The sequence below is a fragment of the Mercenaria mercenaria genome, chromosome 1 (genome assembly GCF_021730395.1).
Source record: "Mercenaria mercenaria strain notata chromosome 1, MADL_Memer_1, whole genome shotgun sequence".
Classification (NCBI taxonomy): domain Eukaryota; kingdom Metazoa; phylum Mollusca; class Bivalvia; order Venerida; family Veneridae; genus Mercenaria; species Mercenaria mercenaria.
The window spans coordinates 75,691,731-75,711,758 of NC_069361.1; the positions used below are offsets into that span (position 1 = coordinate 75,691,731).

Genomic DNA, 20,028 nt, shown 5'->3' on the forward strand with positions numbered 1-20,028 from the left:
AAGTTCACATGCTGGATAATAATCATATGCTTTATGGCTCCATGTCAAGTGCATTTTGAGATACAAGCGACACAAACATTTAAGTTCTTAAGGTAGTTCTGCACATTTGGATCGATTTTTTTTCTACAATGTAGAATTTGATTAAATTTTTATTTTTCAAAACTTCAGAATATACTTAGAAAATTAAGCAAAAAATAAAAATGATAGGGTCGTGTGCTTGATTTTTTACTGATATGAAAAAATTAGACCTCGCGCTATTTTTCATAATGGGAGTCTATGGGGAAATCATAACTTTCAAAACATTTTCGTGAATAGCATTTTTTCTACAATGTAGATTTTAATGAAACTTCTCACAGTTGTAGATAAACACATGGCCTATAATGTGGTGAAATAAACTGTACAGGTCCGTGTGCTTACTTTTGAGATACTTTTGACCATGTTTAAAGTAAACCGCATATTTCACGCTAAATTTAATACATTATTTAGAATTATTTAACGTGTCAGATGTTTTAGCATCATATCTTCACTGTAGAAAGATAGTAACAGTGTCATTGTAATACATTTACTCACATGTTGCCATTAATTCAATAAGTGAGTTTTATTTCCGTACGCCGAATCCATGCTATATTCTACGCTTTCCGGATAAATGACGTTACGCCATCACTCTGGTCTTGTCGAGGAAATTCCCCAAAAGTAACCAAGGTGACTACTTCTCGTGCTACATAAGAATCCTCTTATTCATTACTCCAGTTCGAATACCTTTTGCAAGTGATAAAATCTTTTATGCTCTTTGTGTTTATTTTGACTTAGTCAAGATCTCCGATTTATTTAAACAATGAACTCCTTACAGAAAATCCCTCAAGGTCGGATCAAACACAGCCTTGCGCGCCTCGTGAGATCCGATCTAGCAAAAATCCATTCCAGCCGAATACAACTTGCAAATTAAGTTACTATTTAATTATAATAAACCTATTGTATTATGATAATACATGTGCTAGCAAATCACATGCAACCATAAACCTTCCAGCACTAATGCTGCTTTACGAGATAGTAGAGAACATTAAAATATATAACTGTCCGCTCTTACGATGCTATCGAGAGGTTAGTGCCAAAAGATAGTATGTCCGTGCTATCTTTATTCATATTGGTACGGGGGACCTACAGGCCCTAAACCCTCGCTGGATGTGAGACAGCAGATTACATACAACTATAGAAATCCCCCACTCCCTCAGAGTAGTTAAGATTGCTGACTTCGAATCACCTGCTCCTCACCGATGTAGGTACAAACCTCTACTTGAACTACAGCATTTGCCCCGTCAGGTACAGGCGCCCCAGTGTTAATACGAACACAATATCCTGGTACCACTTTCCCGCCTTGCTGTGTAGCATAAATTTGTAGAAGCAAATAATGAATCAAGAAATAGCTTTCCAAACAAATATCGTATGACATAATGATCACATGTTTTTACTTAAAGTTAAAATAAATGTGTCTGCAACTTTACTGTTAACAGTTACTCATCTTGGGTAAAAACTAGCGAAGACTCTACAAGCACATTGTAACAGTTTGAATATAGCAAGCTGTGAAATATCTAATCAAACGTCATTGTTCGACATCTTCATATAGCAGACTCGATTAAAAATGGAAACATAACACAGATAGGGGCTGAGAGAATTAGTGAATGCGCAAGTGAAAAAAAGTGCAATTGTTGTCTCGAAATGATTTCGTTTTAACGAAATGATTTCGTTTAAACGAAATAACTTATTTCGTTTAAACGAAATAAAAAAAAAGTCTCACATTAACTAATTGGAAAAAAAGTGTGTAACATGTCACTTGAGGGCCCCGTAATTTTTTACTGCACAATTATATTCCATCACGCAAACCTTTCCAACTTATTTATATGACTAAATTACAACGTTTCACCTGTTGCTGGCGGATGAAGACCTCAAGAGCCCATCCGAGCATTATTTAAGGCTAAAGCCTGGGTAGAACCACCGCCCTTCCATTAGCCAAAGGAGGATTTCCTGAAATATTTTACACCACCAGCGAGGTATCGAACGCACAGTAGTGAGCGGCAAGTGATATCAGTGGAGGGCCACGGAGGGCCCTCTATAAGGCAACATATCCAGGAATACTAAGTGCAATATATTAATGCATAAGTATTTTTTTACTTGCCTATTAGAAAGCAAAAATAGTTATAGATGTTTCCTTGACAAGCCAAAAAAAGTAGTTTATACTTCCCTGCTCAGAACGATGAACAGCTTAAACGTTTAGGAGCGGTTTAGGTCTGTAACTAAGCCAGTAAAGGTGAATGTTGCATTGTAAACATTATGAGAATTTCTAAACCATGTTCTAATCAAATAAATAATGTACTTTTCAAGCATAATCAGTTAATTGCTGTAGTGTTTATCCTAGCTCATAACATCCAGGGGCCTACGTGGCTGAATGGTTACGGTCGCTGACTTGAAATCACTTGCCCGATCACCGATGTGGGTTCGAGCCTCACTCGGGGCGTTGAATTCTTCATGTAAGGAAGCCATCAAGGTCGATGGTTCTACGCTGGTGCACGGAGGGGTACCTGGGGTCGTCCTCCACCATCAAAGCTGGAAAGTCGCCATATGACATATAATTGTGTCGGTGCGACGTTATACCCAACAAAACTCATATTAACATCTAGGATTTCTAGGGAAAAACAAGTAAGAAATACGTTCTAACAATAATATTTTATTTACGCGACAAGTACAATGTACAATCGATTACAGTCAGTATATATCCGAAACAGGTGAATAAATAAATAGGTTTATTTAAGTAGAGAAATAAAGTAAAATATTTCGAAATATTTTGTTGCGTGCTTGAATGATAAACACGTAGTTGATGGTTTAAGACAAGAGTCTGTTTGTTTGTTTGATTTTCATTTTAACGGCCGCCAACAACTATAACCAGTGTTCATGGCTTCTGTAGTAGTCTTTGCCTGTAATCCACAAGCAACAGATGTAGAAGAGGACTGGCTTCAGTCACATTGTCATCCTCAAGTAAGTAGCAAGAAATATATTAGTATGAGTAAACATATACACACAATTTTTTCAAGTAAAAATAAAACAAAACATTTGAAGTTTGACTGTCCAATATCTGTTCAGCTCCTCAAATACGTATCAACTCTGTGACCTTGTAAAATGGTAACCCACAGTAAACCTCGGATGTTTTTGAAGTTGGTAATTTTAAATCTCAGCCCATCCCTAAAGAAAGCAACTACGCAAAATAATAACAAACACGGTTAAGTTTGATATGTTCAAGAGAGGTAATGGTAAGTGCAAAACAAAAGCTGATTTAAAGTAGGATTGAATATGTTCAATAGCCACAAACTACCAGGAAAATAACATCACTTGGTTACAAAACATCCTACTTAAAATAGTAAATGACTCAATTTTTTCCTTCAAAAGTCAAATTAATAAACAGTGGTTTAAATGCACATTTTGAGTTCATTAACAATATATCACTAGCATATATTGAATTTCATGGAATGGAGATACCATGGATAAATGGCAGTGTCGTTTAAAAACAAAAAAAACAAAAAAAAAAAAAACTAGCGTTGTCTTTTTATCCTGCTTTTATATTGCAGACATCGCTTGCATACTATCACAGTAAAATGATATATAGATTCATTTTCATATACTGATCACGATTATATCTTGATACATTTCTTAAACTATCCAACTGATCTGTAGTATTATTCAAAACATTTGAGCCGTGCCATGAGAAAACCAACATAGTGGGTTTGCGACCAGCATGGATCCAGACCAGCCTGCACATCCGCGCAGTCTGGTCAGGATCCATGCTTTTTGCTTTCAAAGCCTATTGCAATTAGAGAAACAGTTAGCGGACAGCATGGATCCTGACAAGACTGCGCAGGCTGGTCTGGATCCATGCTGGTCGCAAACCCACTATGTTGGTTTTCTTATGGCACGGCTCATTTTCATAATTATATTCATATTCATATTATATATGAATATATATATTTGAACTAAATGTAATCATTTTGCATTCTAAAACTTAAAAGTCAGTTAGTTTCGGCTATCATATTTTAATGCTCGAATTTATGTTTTGCAAACTGAAGTAATTTGGTGAAACATGTTGCATGATATTCAATTCTTTTAACAATAATGTTTTACTGTTAACATTTATATTTTAAATCTACTAGGTAGGTAGGTAGAAAAGTAGTAATATTTACTTTGTTGTCTATTTAAAACTTACATAATTGTACCTGTCAGTTTTCAAAGATGTTTTATGTGTTTCAATGACCAAAGACGTCTGTGGTCGTACAGAACTGGTCTCAATTATAGGTAGGTAGTACAGTAGTAAATATTTACTGTAGGTTCTATTCAAAATTAACAATTTTGTGGTAGATGTAACAAGCTTGACCAATTTTAAAAATGAATTCCTAACATTATGTACTTAAATGAATTATAAATCACAGAAAAACACTAAGAAAGTATCTTGTAAGAGAGATATGTTTGTCTGATAGGTCAACTTTATCAGCATCTACCAAACTGACATCTAAAACGTGAGCCTGATCACATGTTTAAAAAATTGTCCTTCCAAATGCTATCAAAATATCATGAACTTATATAAAACATAAAAATACCACACTATCTGAAAAGAAATGGGAATGTTATTCAATCTCCATTATCTGATTAGCCCGGAAGTATTGCTTGATTACCTAGCTACATTTTTATACATGTATTGTTTGAAAAAAAAACAAGAAAGAAAAACGTTGAATATTTATGTTAATAATGAGGAACGAATTCAAAACATACGTTTCCCCATACATGGCATATCGAAATAATGGTTAAACGGGCACCATATCATCCCAATGAACTGCAAAGCAAATTGAAATTAAACTTTTTAAGCAACAAACTAAAATTATGCATATCCTTTCCTAAGCATGTTAAAGATTATTATTATAAATTCGTAAATATAGTTTGAAATGACTCAAAGGTGATTTAGCAGCCTTATAACGTTTAAAGCTAACAAGGGAAACGTTCTAAACAACAACAATACACACATAGGTGAACGTTTTATTAAAAGAGGTATGACCCAACTGTTTTGAGACACACCGCATGTTTGGTGTTCAGCCCTTTTACAGTTAGACGCCACGCATTCCCTCTTTATGCCTGACGGAACAGGTGGAGAATTCTATGATAGGTAGTTTTTAAATTCCACAGGGACAATGCTATTTTGAATTTTGTCTTCTGGCCCATTTTGTTCTGACCTTAAGGGTGTTTCTCTTATTGCTTTGTCTTCTTTAAATACTTTGAGTACATGCGTTTTAGGTTTCTCAGGGCTGCTTTTTGTATAAATATTCAAGAGCATTTTGTGTTTTACCTTATATGCCTTCTTAGTTGAATTTTCGTATGTTAGGGTTTCACCTTGGAAGGTCGGCGGTTCTACCTAGGTGCCCGCTCGTGATGAAATAATGCACGGAGGGGCACCTGGGGTCTTCCTCCACCATTAAACCTGGAAAGTCGCCATATGACCCATCATGTGTCGGTGCGACGTTAAATCCAACTTTTTTTAAATCTAACTACATTGTCATGTGACCTTGCAACATGGTGTGGTGAACAGAAAGTAAGGTTCGGTACATCAAAAACCGGTTTAACCTCCCCAGTAGCGGTTTTCCCACTAACCCTTCCAAGGCAGTGTCCAAGTGTGTTCCTTTATTAGTTTGTCTTGACCTAGTGTGTTTGCTTTGTGTGAGTGTGTGTGATGATATGTAATGTGAGGTGGCCGTGTGCATGTCCGCGTGCTGGTTGTATGTTTAGAGAGGCTGCGTCTTTGGAACGTGGCGTCCCCTGTGGGATATTTATCCTTTTTTTTAGTCAATATCTGACGTATTTACGTTTCTTTTCACAAGTCACTCCTTATAATATCCAAGCCTCCATCCCTCAGACAAACGAAACATCATTTCTTCGCATGGCATCGAGATCATCCGGCTGAAAAATCCGAGTGGATTTGATCTCCGAATATATGGAACAATCGCTAAAATCCACTTTGCAATAAAATGCTCTTTTCGCCTTTTCACTGCAAGAGAAAGTCTGGTGTACAGTTCTTTTTCAGTAGGTGGAAGTGAAACTATTGACAGAAATATCTGATCCAGAAGCTCTCTGTATATCATTTTCTGTTGGATTGTATTGCTTGGTAATTCAAACATGTCGTTCACTAACGGACATCTTAATAAAATGTCACACCCTTCTCCAATCATGTCTTTAAGACGGTCCACTAATGCTGCTTTTTCCCTTACCGAGACTTTATATTCTAATAAATTCCTAGAGGGCATCATATAGGTTGGTAAGTACTGCCATTCAATGCTCATCTTTAGATATCTCAATGAGTAAAATAGTACTTCAAAAAAATTAGCTTTTGTGTAAACTGGCCTTGATTTTTCGAACACCCAGAATAGTGTGTTTTTAACAACATAGGAAGTAATATTCTCACATACTAGTTTTAGCTCGTGTTTTACCAACATTTTTAGTGCGACATATATTTTAATTTGTGGATCGTTAAAAGAACGCACTAAAGCTTGTTCCGCGAGTGTATGTGAGATTCTCCACTGTAAGATTTCGTCTGGTGCATCTTTCTTCCCAACGGGAACTACTAGGACATTTAACCCTTTCACAGTTTCTATCAAGTCTTTAGATGGCCAGTTATACTTTCTAGGTCGGTTGCACCAATTATAACCAACTGATGGACAAGAACATGGAAATGCTTGAACGAGATCCAGTGAAACATTTAAATATTTAACATTAACTATGAATGACCTTGCAGGCCCATTTATGTCCGCAAATACAGTTTCTTTTGTGATTTTTTCATCAAGAAAAATAGATATGTCATGAATTAACAACCGATCATTTCTTAGGTAATACGATCCATTGCTTTGCACAAGTGCTGCCCTGATGTTTGTCAGATAGGGGTCGTTTGCTCTCAGGCGATCATTGAGAAATTCGTCAATCTTTATCAATTTCAACAGTGTGTATCCTTTTAGAACATCTTTAAAATCAAGTTGAAATAATGCCTGTGAAGGTCTCTCTGGTAAAATAGCTGGAATTTCTTCAAAACATTTAACATATAAATGAACAAATAATACGTCAACATCGCTAAAAATTCCACAACCTTCTCCACGACTGCCAGCAATGATCAAATCAACATTACCAGTCAACCGATGCCAAAGTTTACCACGTACCAGAAATTGTTCCATCACTTTGTCCCAAAGCAAAACTCTCTTTTCTGCAAGTGATTTTGAATATCCAAGTTTGTCTAATGCATAGTAGTAAAAGTCTAGAGTATTTGACGTATTGCTGCATTTGTTTGTCATTTTAAGCACAGGTCATTTATCTAAAACAAATGTTAGTTTAACATCTATAAATATTTCAGAATATATGAAACAAAAATAATATCCAGGAAAATTAGTTGCATGCGGAAATGATATTGATAGTACAATGTATTTCACGCGGTATAACCACAAACATTATATTTTATCTAGTATAAAGATACTTAGTATTTTTCCCTTGTTAAAAAATCTACTTTCATCTACAATTGTCTTTGGTGTCCTTCCAGTAAATGTTGCAGCATGAATCTACTTCGGTAAAATGTAGGACTCGCCTTTACACTTACACTGATCGGTCATATGTTATAAGTAACGTCAGGTCATATAATTAATTATACTGGCATGGATATTTTAATTGAAATATTTCGCTCTCATATTCCTGTTTAGCCTTTGTAATTCATACAGTAATGGGTATCTGTCCTAGAAAGGCCATTTCTTGCATTCCTGGGAAATTTTCATCTTAGATGACTCTCGTGCTGTAAATGACGTATAACGAACTTCTTCATCTCTCTGCAAACCCTTAATGCTTTGGTTAAAACGCTACTTTAAGAAAAAAGTGCTATATGAATGTGTTTTAGTTTATTTTATTTTCTCTATTATTTTTCATTTTTGAATACGGTGTGCAGAAACATATTTTATTTGTAATTGCAGATGGTACAATTCACCTCTCGTGTATCCCTGTATCATGTCCAAGTACCCTTCTAGCCTAAAACTGCATTCTACGGGTCTGACCTGGCTGCACTGGTAAAATATTTTGTCGAACCCTTCAGCCTTCTTCTGGAGTCTGTCTTATGGTCGACTGACTACATTTGTTGGACATCACTATTTTGGCTAACATAATTTTCCGTGTGGATTTGAATGACATTTCTCACAGTCATAAATACGCACATGGTCTACAGTATGGTGAAATGAATTGTATAGGTCCGTGTTTTTTTTTTTTTTTTCTTTTTTTTTTTGATATTGTGGAATATAAAGAGATTAAAATATTACACGCTGATCTCAGGACATTATTTGGAATTATTTAACGTGTAAAATGTATAAGATAAGTATTTTATCTTTAGAAATTTAGAAATTAGTAACGTTATCGTTTTAGTACATGTATTCATGGGTTTTAATTAATTCATTTAACAATTTTCAGGATTTATTCTACGTTATCTGAGTAAACGAGGTTTCATCTAAACTTCCGGTCTATTACTATCTTAACAAGTAGTAGAACTCTACAGTATAATGACAAGTATGTGTACAAGTGACCATAGCTTAAAAAATGTCAACTTTATGGCTTGAACGCGGGTACTAAACAGTGCCTGCGGTACCGCCTGTACTGATGAGGAATGAAGGCATTTCGCTTCCGGTACCGCAAGTATTTCGCTAATGTTTACAAAACAAGCGAGATCGGTGAGTGATTATTTTCATTTTTGACATTTTGTTAAGTACTGAATGGAGCATTTTTCAAAAATCGAGGAGTACAGCGGCGTTAGATGTATCTTATGTATATATCGGGACTAAATTTAGTGGTAAATGGTCAATTTCCTACAAACCCAAGGGCAAACAAGTTGGGAATTTGACGTAATTTTTCCCATCAGCGACTGTTAAAGACATTTCTTTTCGCTGACCCAACCCGTATCGTCACTGCCGTCGTAAATTATTTCTGCCAAAACATAAAATGTGTCTAGAAAATTCTAAATTAGAACGATATGCCAATTTTGGAATATATGTTTTTGGTTATAATTTACGACGGCAGTGACGATACAGTTTGGTTCAGTGAAAAGAAATGTAAAAGTGTATACATGGTCTAACGTTGATAGAAGTAAATTCAAAAGAAAGACAATATGATAAAATGTCACGCAATGAAATTTCTTCGGTTAAATCTTGTCCACATTTACAGCCCTGGATTGCCTTGATATCAATGGTACCAGGTAAATAATTGTTATTTATGCATGTTTATGTTGCAGAGATGGTTGTATTAGAAGCTCGTTAGATTTTGTGAGTCGTGTGTATACCGTCCTTTAAAATAAATTGCATTTAAGATTGCCATGGATCTTTAGCATGTACAACAGAAAAAAAAACTATTCTTTATTCTTTCTTTCAAGCTACTTTAAACAGTTCTCGTTCTGTTTGCCTCATGATGTGGAGAGGTCAACAGAAGACGTTATTAGGTACTATTTTAAACTTGCATATACAATAGAAGAAATGGCTGGAATATGATTGTGTGTAACATCACACAATACTCGTTAAAAGTTAATATAACGCATAGTGCCTTGTCTTAAATTTACTCTGCGGGTGGAAAGCAGGTCAGTGGACAATGTTCTTGGGATTTTACATATACACGAAGCGGGTATAAGAAATTAGGTTACAGAGCGGTATATAGACAAAATGACAGTAAGTTAACAGTGAATGAGTCAAATCTTTCACCTGTCAAGTTTGTAATTAGTTTTTACGATCTTTCAAATTTGAAAGATCGTAAAAACTAATTACAAACTTGACAGGTGAAAGATTGAAAGATCGTAAAAACTAATTACAAACTTGACAGGTGAAAGATTGAAAGATCGTAAAAACTAATTACAAACTTGACAGGTGAAAGATTTGACTCATCGCCAAATAAAATTTAGATCTTTCAAAATTATTGCGGCGACATATGACCATTTTGTGTCGACTCGCCGTAAAACCCAACTCACTCACTCACTCAAAATTATTGTCTCTTATTTCTGTATATGCATTGCATTTTGTTAAGACATTCTAGTGTGTAACATACTTTATATTTCACATCACTATTTGTGTTTTGAATGGTTTTGTTGAGCTCACTGAAGTCACATGATAATTTCTATTGTTTTAGTTTATTGTTGGTAGTAAGGGTACCAAACACGATCTAAGGCACTGGAATGGTTCTTCTTCTTCCACACAACCGCTTCGGTAGCCTAGTGGTAGAGCGTCCGCTTCGAGTGCGGGAGGTCGTGTGTTCGATCCCTGGCCTCGCTATAACAAAGACGTAACAAGAGGACCATGATGGTCCTGAATCGCTCACCTGTCCCCACGTGACCAAGTTTTGAACTGAGTGTGACGTCGTTTTTTCTATTATTTGACATAGTGACCTAGTTTTTGAGCTCATGTGACCCAGTTTCAAACTTGACCTAGATATCATCAAGATGTATTCAGACCAACTTTCATACAGATCCCATGAAAAATATGGCCTCTGAAGAGGTCACAAGGTTTTTCTATTATTTGACCTACTGACCTAGTTTTTGATGACACATGACCCAGTTTCAAACTTTATCTAGATATCATCAAGGTGAACATTCTAACTTTCATGAAGATCCAGTGAAAAGTATGGCCTCTAGAGAGGTCACAAGGTTTTTCTATTTTTAGACCTACTGACCTAGTTTTGGACCGCACGTGACCCAGTTTCAAACTTGACCTAGATATCATCAAGATGAACATTCAGACCAACTTTCATAAAGATCCAATGAAAAATGTGATCTCTAGAGAGGTCACAAGGTTTTTTTAATATTTGACTTAATGACCTAGTTTTTGATGGCACGTGACCCAGTTTTAAACTTGACATAGGTATCAGCATGGTAAACATTCTGATAAACTTTCATGAAGATCCATTGAAAAGTATGGCCTCTAGAGAGGTCACAAGGTATTTATATTTTTAGACCTACTGACATAGTTTTTGACCGCACGTGACCCAGTTTCGAAACTGACCTAGATATCATCAAGATAAACAATCAGACCAACTTTCATACAGATCCCATGAAAAAATATGGCCTCTAGAGAGGTCACAAGTTTTTTATATTATTTGACCTACTGACCTAGTTTTTGATGGCACGTGACCCAGTTTCGAACTTTACCTAGATATCATCAAGATAAACATTCAGACCAACTTTCATACAGATCCCATGAAAAATATGGCCTCTAGAGAGGTCACAACGTTTTTTTATTATTTGACCTACTGACCTAGTTTTTGATGGCACGTAACCCAATTTCAAACCTGACCTAGATATCATCAAGTTGAACATTCTGACTAACTTTCATGAAGATCCATTGAAAAGTGTGGCCTCTAGAGAGGTCACAAGGTTTTTCTATTTTTAGACCTACTGACCTAGTTTTGGACCGCACGTGACCCAGTTTCGATCTTGACCTAGATATCATCAAGATAAACATTCAGACCAACTTTCATACAGATCCCATGAAAAATATGGCCTCTAGAGAGGTCACAAGGTTTTTTTTATTATTTGACCTACTGACCTAGTTTTTGATAGCACGTGACCCAGTTTCAAACCTGACCTAGATATCATCAAGTTGAACATTCTGACTAACTTTCCTGAAGATCCATTGAAAAGTGTGGCCTCTAGCGAGGTCACAAGGTTTTTCTATTTTTAGACCTACTGACCTAGTTTTCGATCGCACGTGACCCAGTTTCGAATTTGACCTAGATATCATCAAGGTGAACATTCTGACCAAATTTCATAAAGATCCCATGAAAAATGTGATCTCTAGAGTGGTCACAAGCAAAAGTTTACGCACGGACGGACGGACGGACGACGGACGCTGCGCGATCACAAAAGTACACCTTGTCACTTTGTGACAGGTGAGCTAAAAATGGTACTAGAAGTTTCATCGTTTGGCACTCAGCATTAAGAGACTAGTACTAGAACTGGTCAGTCCGGTGTCAGTATACTGTTACTGGGTGGGGTATCATGTCATGTGTCTTCGGCGTGATATTCGAGTGAGGCAGCACTATAAGGTTGGGCATTGTGTTCACTCCTACAAGTAGACACCGTCGTTCAGATGACTGAAAAATTGTTGAGAAAGACGTTAAACCCGAACACACACACACACGCACGCACGCACACACACCGGATTGGCGTTTCCGGCGGAAAAACTCACCTGTCACCCCCATGCCAGATGACTCTCGTGCTGTTAAAAATAATCTAGCGATTCATGCATTGGTTATATTGTTTACGTAAAATACGACAAAATCTGGTATCTTCATAGTTTCTCTCCGATCCTTATACTATATTTCTCTGTTCAAAATACGTTTTGTTTACGGTAAAAACATACCGTCACGCTACAAACGCTAAAACTAAAGTTAAACTTTGTTACTGTGCGTCACTGAAACGTCATGACGTTACTTTTGCTTACGGGTGTTAATTTCCCGCGCTTTGTGTGCATACTCTACTACAACAAAGAGTGCATTTCTATTTGCTTTATTCTATTATTAGTAAAATACGGTAAGCAAGAGAAATAAAAGAAAAAAAGCTTATTTGTATATGATATGCAAGAAAAAGTATCAGTCATGTAATTACGAATCGGACAAAAATATCCGTCCCTCGGCCACCTGCACATGGGCGGTAACTCGACAAGCCTCGTTACCGCACAATGCGCAGATGCCCTCGGGACGAATATTTCTATCCGATTCGTAAACATAAGACATATTATTACTTTCTGATAAATAAAGAACAACATTGTGTTGAATCATAACGTCATAATTTTTGGAAAGAGAACTGATAACTTGTGTTTTCGTGAATCAATGGAAATTCAAAACGCGGTACTACCTTAAAGATTTATATTTTAAAATTTGTAAGAAATTAAATAAAACATACTGACTGATACTTCCCAACATCGTCCTTAAAACAAGCAATCATACAATTTACAGGCGATTCATTATATTCAGTTATCGAAAGAAACTGAAGCGACGCAGAGCAAGTAGTGAATAAGCATACTGTCGGCTCTATAAGGGAGATAGTAACGCATTTGTGGATTGTAACTGTAACACATACTAAGATTTATCTTTTAAGCCATGAAAAAGGTGAGAAAGAAACAAGGCGCAGATACCAGAAATCCTGAACAGCGTAGGATTAAGTATTCGTCCCTGGAAAAGCATTTAAAATTCATGTAATAACAACACCTGACTCGCCTTATTAGTTAACGATTTTCCTGCCGTTTATACAAGTCCGGATCAAGTGAAAAAGTAAGTTTTTAAGCAAGAATATCGTTAAAGTTTTGGGGGTATCGCGACTGCATATGTAAAAGTATATAAAGGAGCACTACGCCATCTTTCATAAATTTAGTAATAAAACACGATATGTTTTAAAATTTTCTGCACAATTATATTTCATCACGCAAACCTTTCCAACTTATTTATATGACTGAATAGTTACAAAAAGTTGATAAAACGCTTCTGTTTCATAATTTCCTGATTATATATATACATAATTGTCTATAATACTAAACATCAAAACATTTATATCTGAATATAACAGAATCACATTTCAACTTTCTTTCTTTGAAACGTTGAACTTATCTATATCACTGTAATTAAATATATACTAAAAAGGATTTATACTGTAATGTTTCTCTTACTGTTACAGACTGCATAGTTTTAGACCTATTGCGACTGTAATTTATTGAACACATTACAATCTAGCGATTATCATGGCATCAACCGTTTCATCTTTTTTCACTTCCGGCTTTTCTGGGGAACGTGGAGGCAACAGGAGTAAGGCGTTTGCTGTGTTCACACTTAGCAGACGGCTGCTTATCTGGTTCCCTGTACTTCTCGCTACTGGAACAGGTGAATCTGGGTCCCATGTAAGCACAACGCGATGGTATTCAGGTCTGGGATCCAGCCGTATATCGGAATCAACCTGAAACGTACCAAAAGTATATACAAAAATACTTTCATTTTTATATCCAAAGGCAAATTAAACAGGAGCTGTTAATAAAAGCGCGCTTAATATTTAATGTCTGTCAGCCTAATACTAGCTTACACACAACAACTTTTTTTAAAAAAATCCCAGTTGAAAAGGGAGTACGATTGTGCTAAAATGTAAGTCAGGATTACGGAACTTGCCATGTTGGGTCATCCTAACAAGAGCTGTCACAGGAGACAGCGCGCTCGACTATTTCGATGCTGGATAGTGAAACTGGGCACATCTGAGGAAACTGGAGCTGTCACTGGAGTGTTTAATGACTCCAATTGGGGATGAAGATATTGCACAATAGCCTGAGTCTATATCAAAAATATCAACTTAAAGTAATAAGAGAAGTAAAGATAAAATGTATCAAACACTATATAAGTATATCCTAAGCAAAAAGGGGCATAATTCATTAAATATTGGTGCCAGAGTTATGCACCCTGTATCATATGGTGTGAGTGATGATGTTGAACAACTATTTTAAGTTTGAATCAAATCCATTCAGTAATAACAGAGACAGAGTGAAAGTGCATCAAAACTTTAACCTAAAATTCTAAGTAAAAAGGGGGAATAATTAATGAAAAATTGGTGCCAGAGTTATGCACCTTGCGTCATATGGTGTGGGTGATGATGTTGAACAACTATTTTAAGTTTGAATCAAATCCATTCAGTAATAACAGAGGTAGAATGAAAGTGCATCAAAACTTTAACCTAAAATTCTAAGTAAAAAGGGGAAATAATTCATGAAAAATTGGTCCCAGAGTTATGCACCTTGTGTCATATGATAAGGGTAATGATGTTGAACAATTGTTTAAGTTTGAATCAGATCCATTCAGTAATAACAGAGATAGAGTGAAAGTGCATAAAACTTTAACCTGAAATTCTAAGTAAAAAGGGGAATAATTCATGAAAAATTGTGCCAGAGTTATGCATCTTGTGTCATATAATGTGGGTGATGATGCTGAACAACTATTTTAAGTTTGAATTAAAACCATTCAGTAATACAGAGGTAGAGTGAAAGTGCACCAAAACTTTAACCTGAAATTCTAAGTAAAAAGGGGGAATAATTCATTCAATATTGGTGCCAGAGTTATGCACCTTGTGTCATATGATGTGGGTGATGATGCTGAACAATTATTTTAAGTTTGAATCAAATCCATTCTGTAATAACAGAGATAGAGTGAAAGTGCATCAAAACTTTAACCTGAAAATCTATGTGATAAGGGGGGATAATTCATGAAATATTGGTGCCAGAGTTATGGCCCTTATGTCAGATGATGTGGATGATGATGAGGAATAAGTATTTCAAGTTTGAATCAAATCCATCAAGTAATTACAGAGGTAAGTTGAAAAAAGAGAAAGTGCACCAAAACTTCAACCAAGGTGGGGACGCGGAAAGACGCCGACGCCGACGCCGGGGCGAGTAGGATAGCCATCCTTATACTTCGTATAGTCGAGCTAAAAAACTGAAGAAGAATAAAAAGTCTGGTCAAGTGATTCCTGAAAAACATGTTTATATGCGAAAGTGTCATGAAATTATTATGTTATAAAAGGGCATAATTTTGACCAAAAAAGGTAGAATTATATGAATTAAGTTATCCTGTCAGGTGCATCTTCTGATGCAAAAGACATGTGTCAAGTTTGAAACCTGCTGACCCTGATATTTTAAGTTGAAAAGGGGATTGATTTTTAAAAAAAATAAAATCTAGAGTGATACAAGTTGAAAAGAGGCATAATTCTGACAAATTAAAGTTTAGAGTGTAAGAGTTATGATATTCATCCTGTGAGATCATTGCATGATGTCATATACATCTTTTTTGAAAACATTAGTCCAGATAGTTTTAATGCAAAACATTTGAGACGCGGTGCCGAGGCTGACACCGACATCTGCGAGAGAGTGACATCAATTATAGCTCTACTATTTGATAAAAAAATCAACCGGTCGCAGTAACATATTTTGAAACGTCATATCGATAGGAAAAGATAACTCCATTAACTTAAAGAAGGACTTATTCACTTTTCTTGCGCTAAGGTGACGAAATATATAACAATAGCTCGGTCGGAGGACAGCAACGCTCGGCTATTCAAAAGCCTTGTCAATTGAATGGATACAAAAGTCGTAAAATGGGCATAATTTTGTAAAAATGCAAAACATTGTTATGGAATCTGCACAGTGCTTATCAGCTCATGACAGTGGACAAGGTGTCAAGTTTCAATCCATTCCCATTAGTGGATACTGAGATACCAGCTTACATACAAAAGCTTAACCAAACACTGCAAAAACTGCTAAGTTGAAAAAGGCGCATAATTTTGAAAAAATGCAAAGTAAACTTATGCACTGTGCATGTTACATCATGACATTGAACAAATGTGCAAAGTTTCAATCCACTCCCACTAGTGGATACTGAAATACCAGCTTACATACAACAAGAGCTGTTACAGGAGACAGCGCGCTCGACTATTTCGATGGTGGATAGCGGAACTTGGCATAATTGATGAAGCTGGAGGTGTCATCGGAGTGTTTAATAACTCCAATGTGGATGAAGATACTGGATATTAGCTTAAGTCTGTGTCAAAAGTATTAAGTAATAAGAGAGACAAGGATCAAGTGTATCAAAACATCAAATAAGTATAATTCTAAGCAAATAGGGGGCATAATTCATGAAATACTGGTGCAAGTGATGCACCTTGTGTCATGTTGAATCAAATCCATTTTGTAATAACTAAGATATAGTGAAAATGCATCAAAACCAACCTTTAGCTCTTTGTAAAATGTGGCATAATTAATGAAAAAATTATGCCAGAGTTTTGGACCTTGTGTCATATGATGTGGGTGGTAAGGTGGAACAACTATTTTAAGTTTGAATCAAATCCATTCAGTAACAACTGAGATATAGTGAAAGTGCATCAAAACTTTAACCTGAAATTATAAGTAAAAATGGGGATAATAAATAAAATACTGGTTATGGCCCTTGTGTCATATGATGTGAGTGATGATGTTGAACAACTATTTTAAGTTTGAATCAAATCTATTTAGTAATAACTGAGATCGAGTGAAAGTGCATGGAAACTTTAACCCGAAATTGTAAGTAAAAGGGGGGATAATTCATCAAATATTCGTATCAGAGTCATGGACATTGTGTCATATAATGTGGGAGATAATGTGGAACAACTACTTTCAGTCTGGATCAAATCCATTTAGTTATACCTGATATAAAGTGAAAGTACGCCAAAACTTTAACCTGAAATTCTAAGTAAAAAGGGGGGATAATTCATGAAATACTGGTGCAAGAGTTATGGCTCTTGTGTCATTTGATGTGATTGATGACGCTGAACAACTATTTTAAGTTTGAATCAAATCCATTAAATAATAACTAAGATAAAGTGAAAGTGCACGAAAACTTTAACCTACAATTCTAAGTAAAAAGGGGGGATAATTCATGAAATATTGGTGCCAGAGTTATGACCCTTGTGCCATATGATGTGGGTGGTGATGAGGAACAACTATTTTAAGTCTGAAGTAAAGCGATCAAGTAATAACAAAGATAAAAATAAAGTGCATCAAAACTTTAACCAAAGTGCGGACGCGGAAGGACGCCGACGCCGACGCCAGGTCGAGTAGGATAGCTCTCCATACTTCGTATAGTCAAGCTAAAAACTTTACCCAAAACAGCTTAGTCGAAAAGGGGCATAGTTTTGAAAAAATGCAAAGTAGAGTTATGGGACCTGCACAGTGCATATTAGATCATGACAGTGAACGGGTGTGTGAAGTTTAAATCCATTCCCACTAGTGAAAACTAAGATACCAGCTTACATACAAAAACTTAACCAAAACTGCTAAGTCGGAAACGGGGCATTTTGAAAAATAAAACAGAGTAGAGTTATGGGGCCTACTTAGTTGCTGCCAGGTCATGACAGTGAACAAGTGTGTGAAGTTTCAACCCATTCCCATCAGTGAGTACTGAGATACCAGCTTACATACAAAACCTTAACCAAATCTTTCTAAGTCGAACAAGCAAATTTAATGAATTGGTATCCCCCGCCGAAAGGTTTTGTGGTGAGGAATGGCAAAAAAATATACCCAGCAAAAAGTTAAGGATGTTACTAAGAAGCAAATAATTTCATTAGTCAAAATCACTTTAACAGAAAATGAATGCTTTTTATGGAAGGTTTGAAAAAAAAAATAATAAAAAGGAATTATTTTTTGGGGGGTAGGGTTGGGAGGGGGAGGGGGTGTGACCAAGGCAAGGTGGTGACCAGGTGTGGGTACACAACTTCACATGTTTATAATAAATGTTCATGGAAAAGAATGAAAGAAGTTTAATGAAATTCTATCAATAGGTTGGTTTGTTATGTACAAATCTGTGGATTTTAAACAATTAAAGGGCAATAACTCTAAGAGAAACTGAATAAAAAAAATTGACGGGCATCATCGCAGTATGCTTGTTCATGTTTATGTCAAGTTTTATGAAATTCTACATGACAGTTACTGAGAAATGACTGCAGACGGACATTTTGGGGCATTTTTCATTAAATCAAGGGCAATAACTCTAAGGGAAACTGACCAATAAAAAAAAAACTTGACGGGCATCATCGCAGTATGTTGGTTCATGTTTATTTCAAGTTTCATGAAATTCTTCCAGCAAGTTACTGAGAAATGGCTGGGGACGGACGGACGCACGGACGCACTAACGGACGGACAACGCCATTTCAATACCCCCTCCCGATTTCATCGGCGGGGGACAAAAAGGGGAGTAATTCTGTAAAGAAGGAAAATTGAGTTATGGAACCTGTGCAATGTAAGTCAGTAAATCACAGTGAATAAGAAGTGTGTGAAGTTTCAATACATTCCCACAAGTGGTTACTGAAATACCAGCTTACATATAAAAACTTAACCAGATCCCGCCAACGCCGACGCACGGGAAAGTCCAATAGCTCACTATTCTATGAATAGTCGAGCTAAAAATAAACAAAACACCCTAAGCATGTTCATAAAAAACATTCGATCAAGGAATAAGGCACGGGATAAAAAGCTGGTATAAATTCAAATATAATATTTCTTCCATAAGATGACAACTTTTCACATAAAAAGCTACAAATCAATAGACAATTTGCAATAGTTTTTCATCCCTGTACATTTTATCATCATTTTGCTTCGTTCAGTAAAAAGGAGATCTACCCCACTATACCAAGACAGGTCATTTTCAACTCTCTAAGGGATTACAAAGAATTATGGTCAACAAAGCAAGGATCGAACAATTTAGACTGAACAAAACGATGTCAGTGGGTTTTTAAATATTAACGTCGATTTTGACCAAGGTGCGTGTTTTCTCCAATCTGTGCCGCCCAGGGAGATGGAAATGTACCCTTTAAACAATTATCAACAGTAGCTTTATATGATTTAAAAATAACTTATAGTATCTTTTGAATAAATAGTAACATTTATACGTTTGCTTTAGCAAAATATTCACCGTTAAAGCTTTCAGCGATATGTTTACCTTTGCCTTTATCACAGTGCGTTGAGGATTCGGGTTTCCCCCAATTTTGTTCACTGCGGGAATGACATAGAGGTTGCACGTTACAATTGCAGACACAGGATTTCCAGGAAGTCCAAAGAATAGCTTTCGTTGTCCATTGTATTCTAAAGTGGAGAACGTCGTTGGTTTTCTGCAAATTTCAAACAGGAAAGTATTTCAAAATACAACGTTTTCGTACAAGGAAAACAGTTCATTCTTAACGTATGAAGACCTCCATGTATTCAACTGAGCCACTAATGAAGAAATGAAATGCAATGCATTGCTAAAAACATGTTCGGGGTCATTTTGTCTTTATACATGATGTGGCTGCCTAGTTTTTGCTGTGAACTTGAAAAATACGTAATGTTGTTTAATTATAATCGATAAATGTTTCCTCATATATGAAAAGATAACTCAATCCACTGTTTTATTACC

The 20,028-nt window shown here is 36.0% G+C and overlaps 1 protein-coding gene across 2 annotated transcripts in view; it reads right to left on the bottom strand.

Moving 5' to 3' along the window:
• LOC123533700 (gephyrin-like) overlaps positions 1 to 20,028 on the bottom strand; it is a 473,298-nt gene that overhangs the window by 382,152 nt on the left and 71,118 nt on the right. The window contains exons 25-26 of one of the 2 annotated variants that reach the window (XM_053551160.1): positions 19,576 to 19,744; positions 13,785 to 14,026 (exon numbers count right to left, since the gene is read on the bottom strand). In XM_053551160.1, coding sequence (XP_053407135.1) covers positions 13,796 to 14,026; positions 19,576 to 19,744 — 400 coding nt within the window. In that variant the 3' untranslated portion in view covers positions 13,785 to 13,795. Of the gene's footprint in view, positions 1 to 13,541; positions 14,027 to 19,575; positions 19,745 to 20,028 lie in introns of those variants that run through there. The other variant, XM_045315486.2, reaches the window with a different exon arrangement.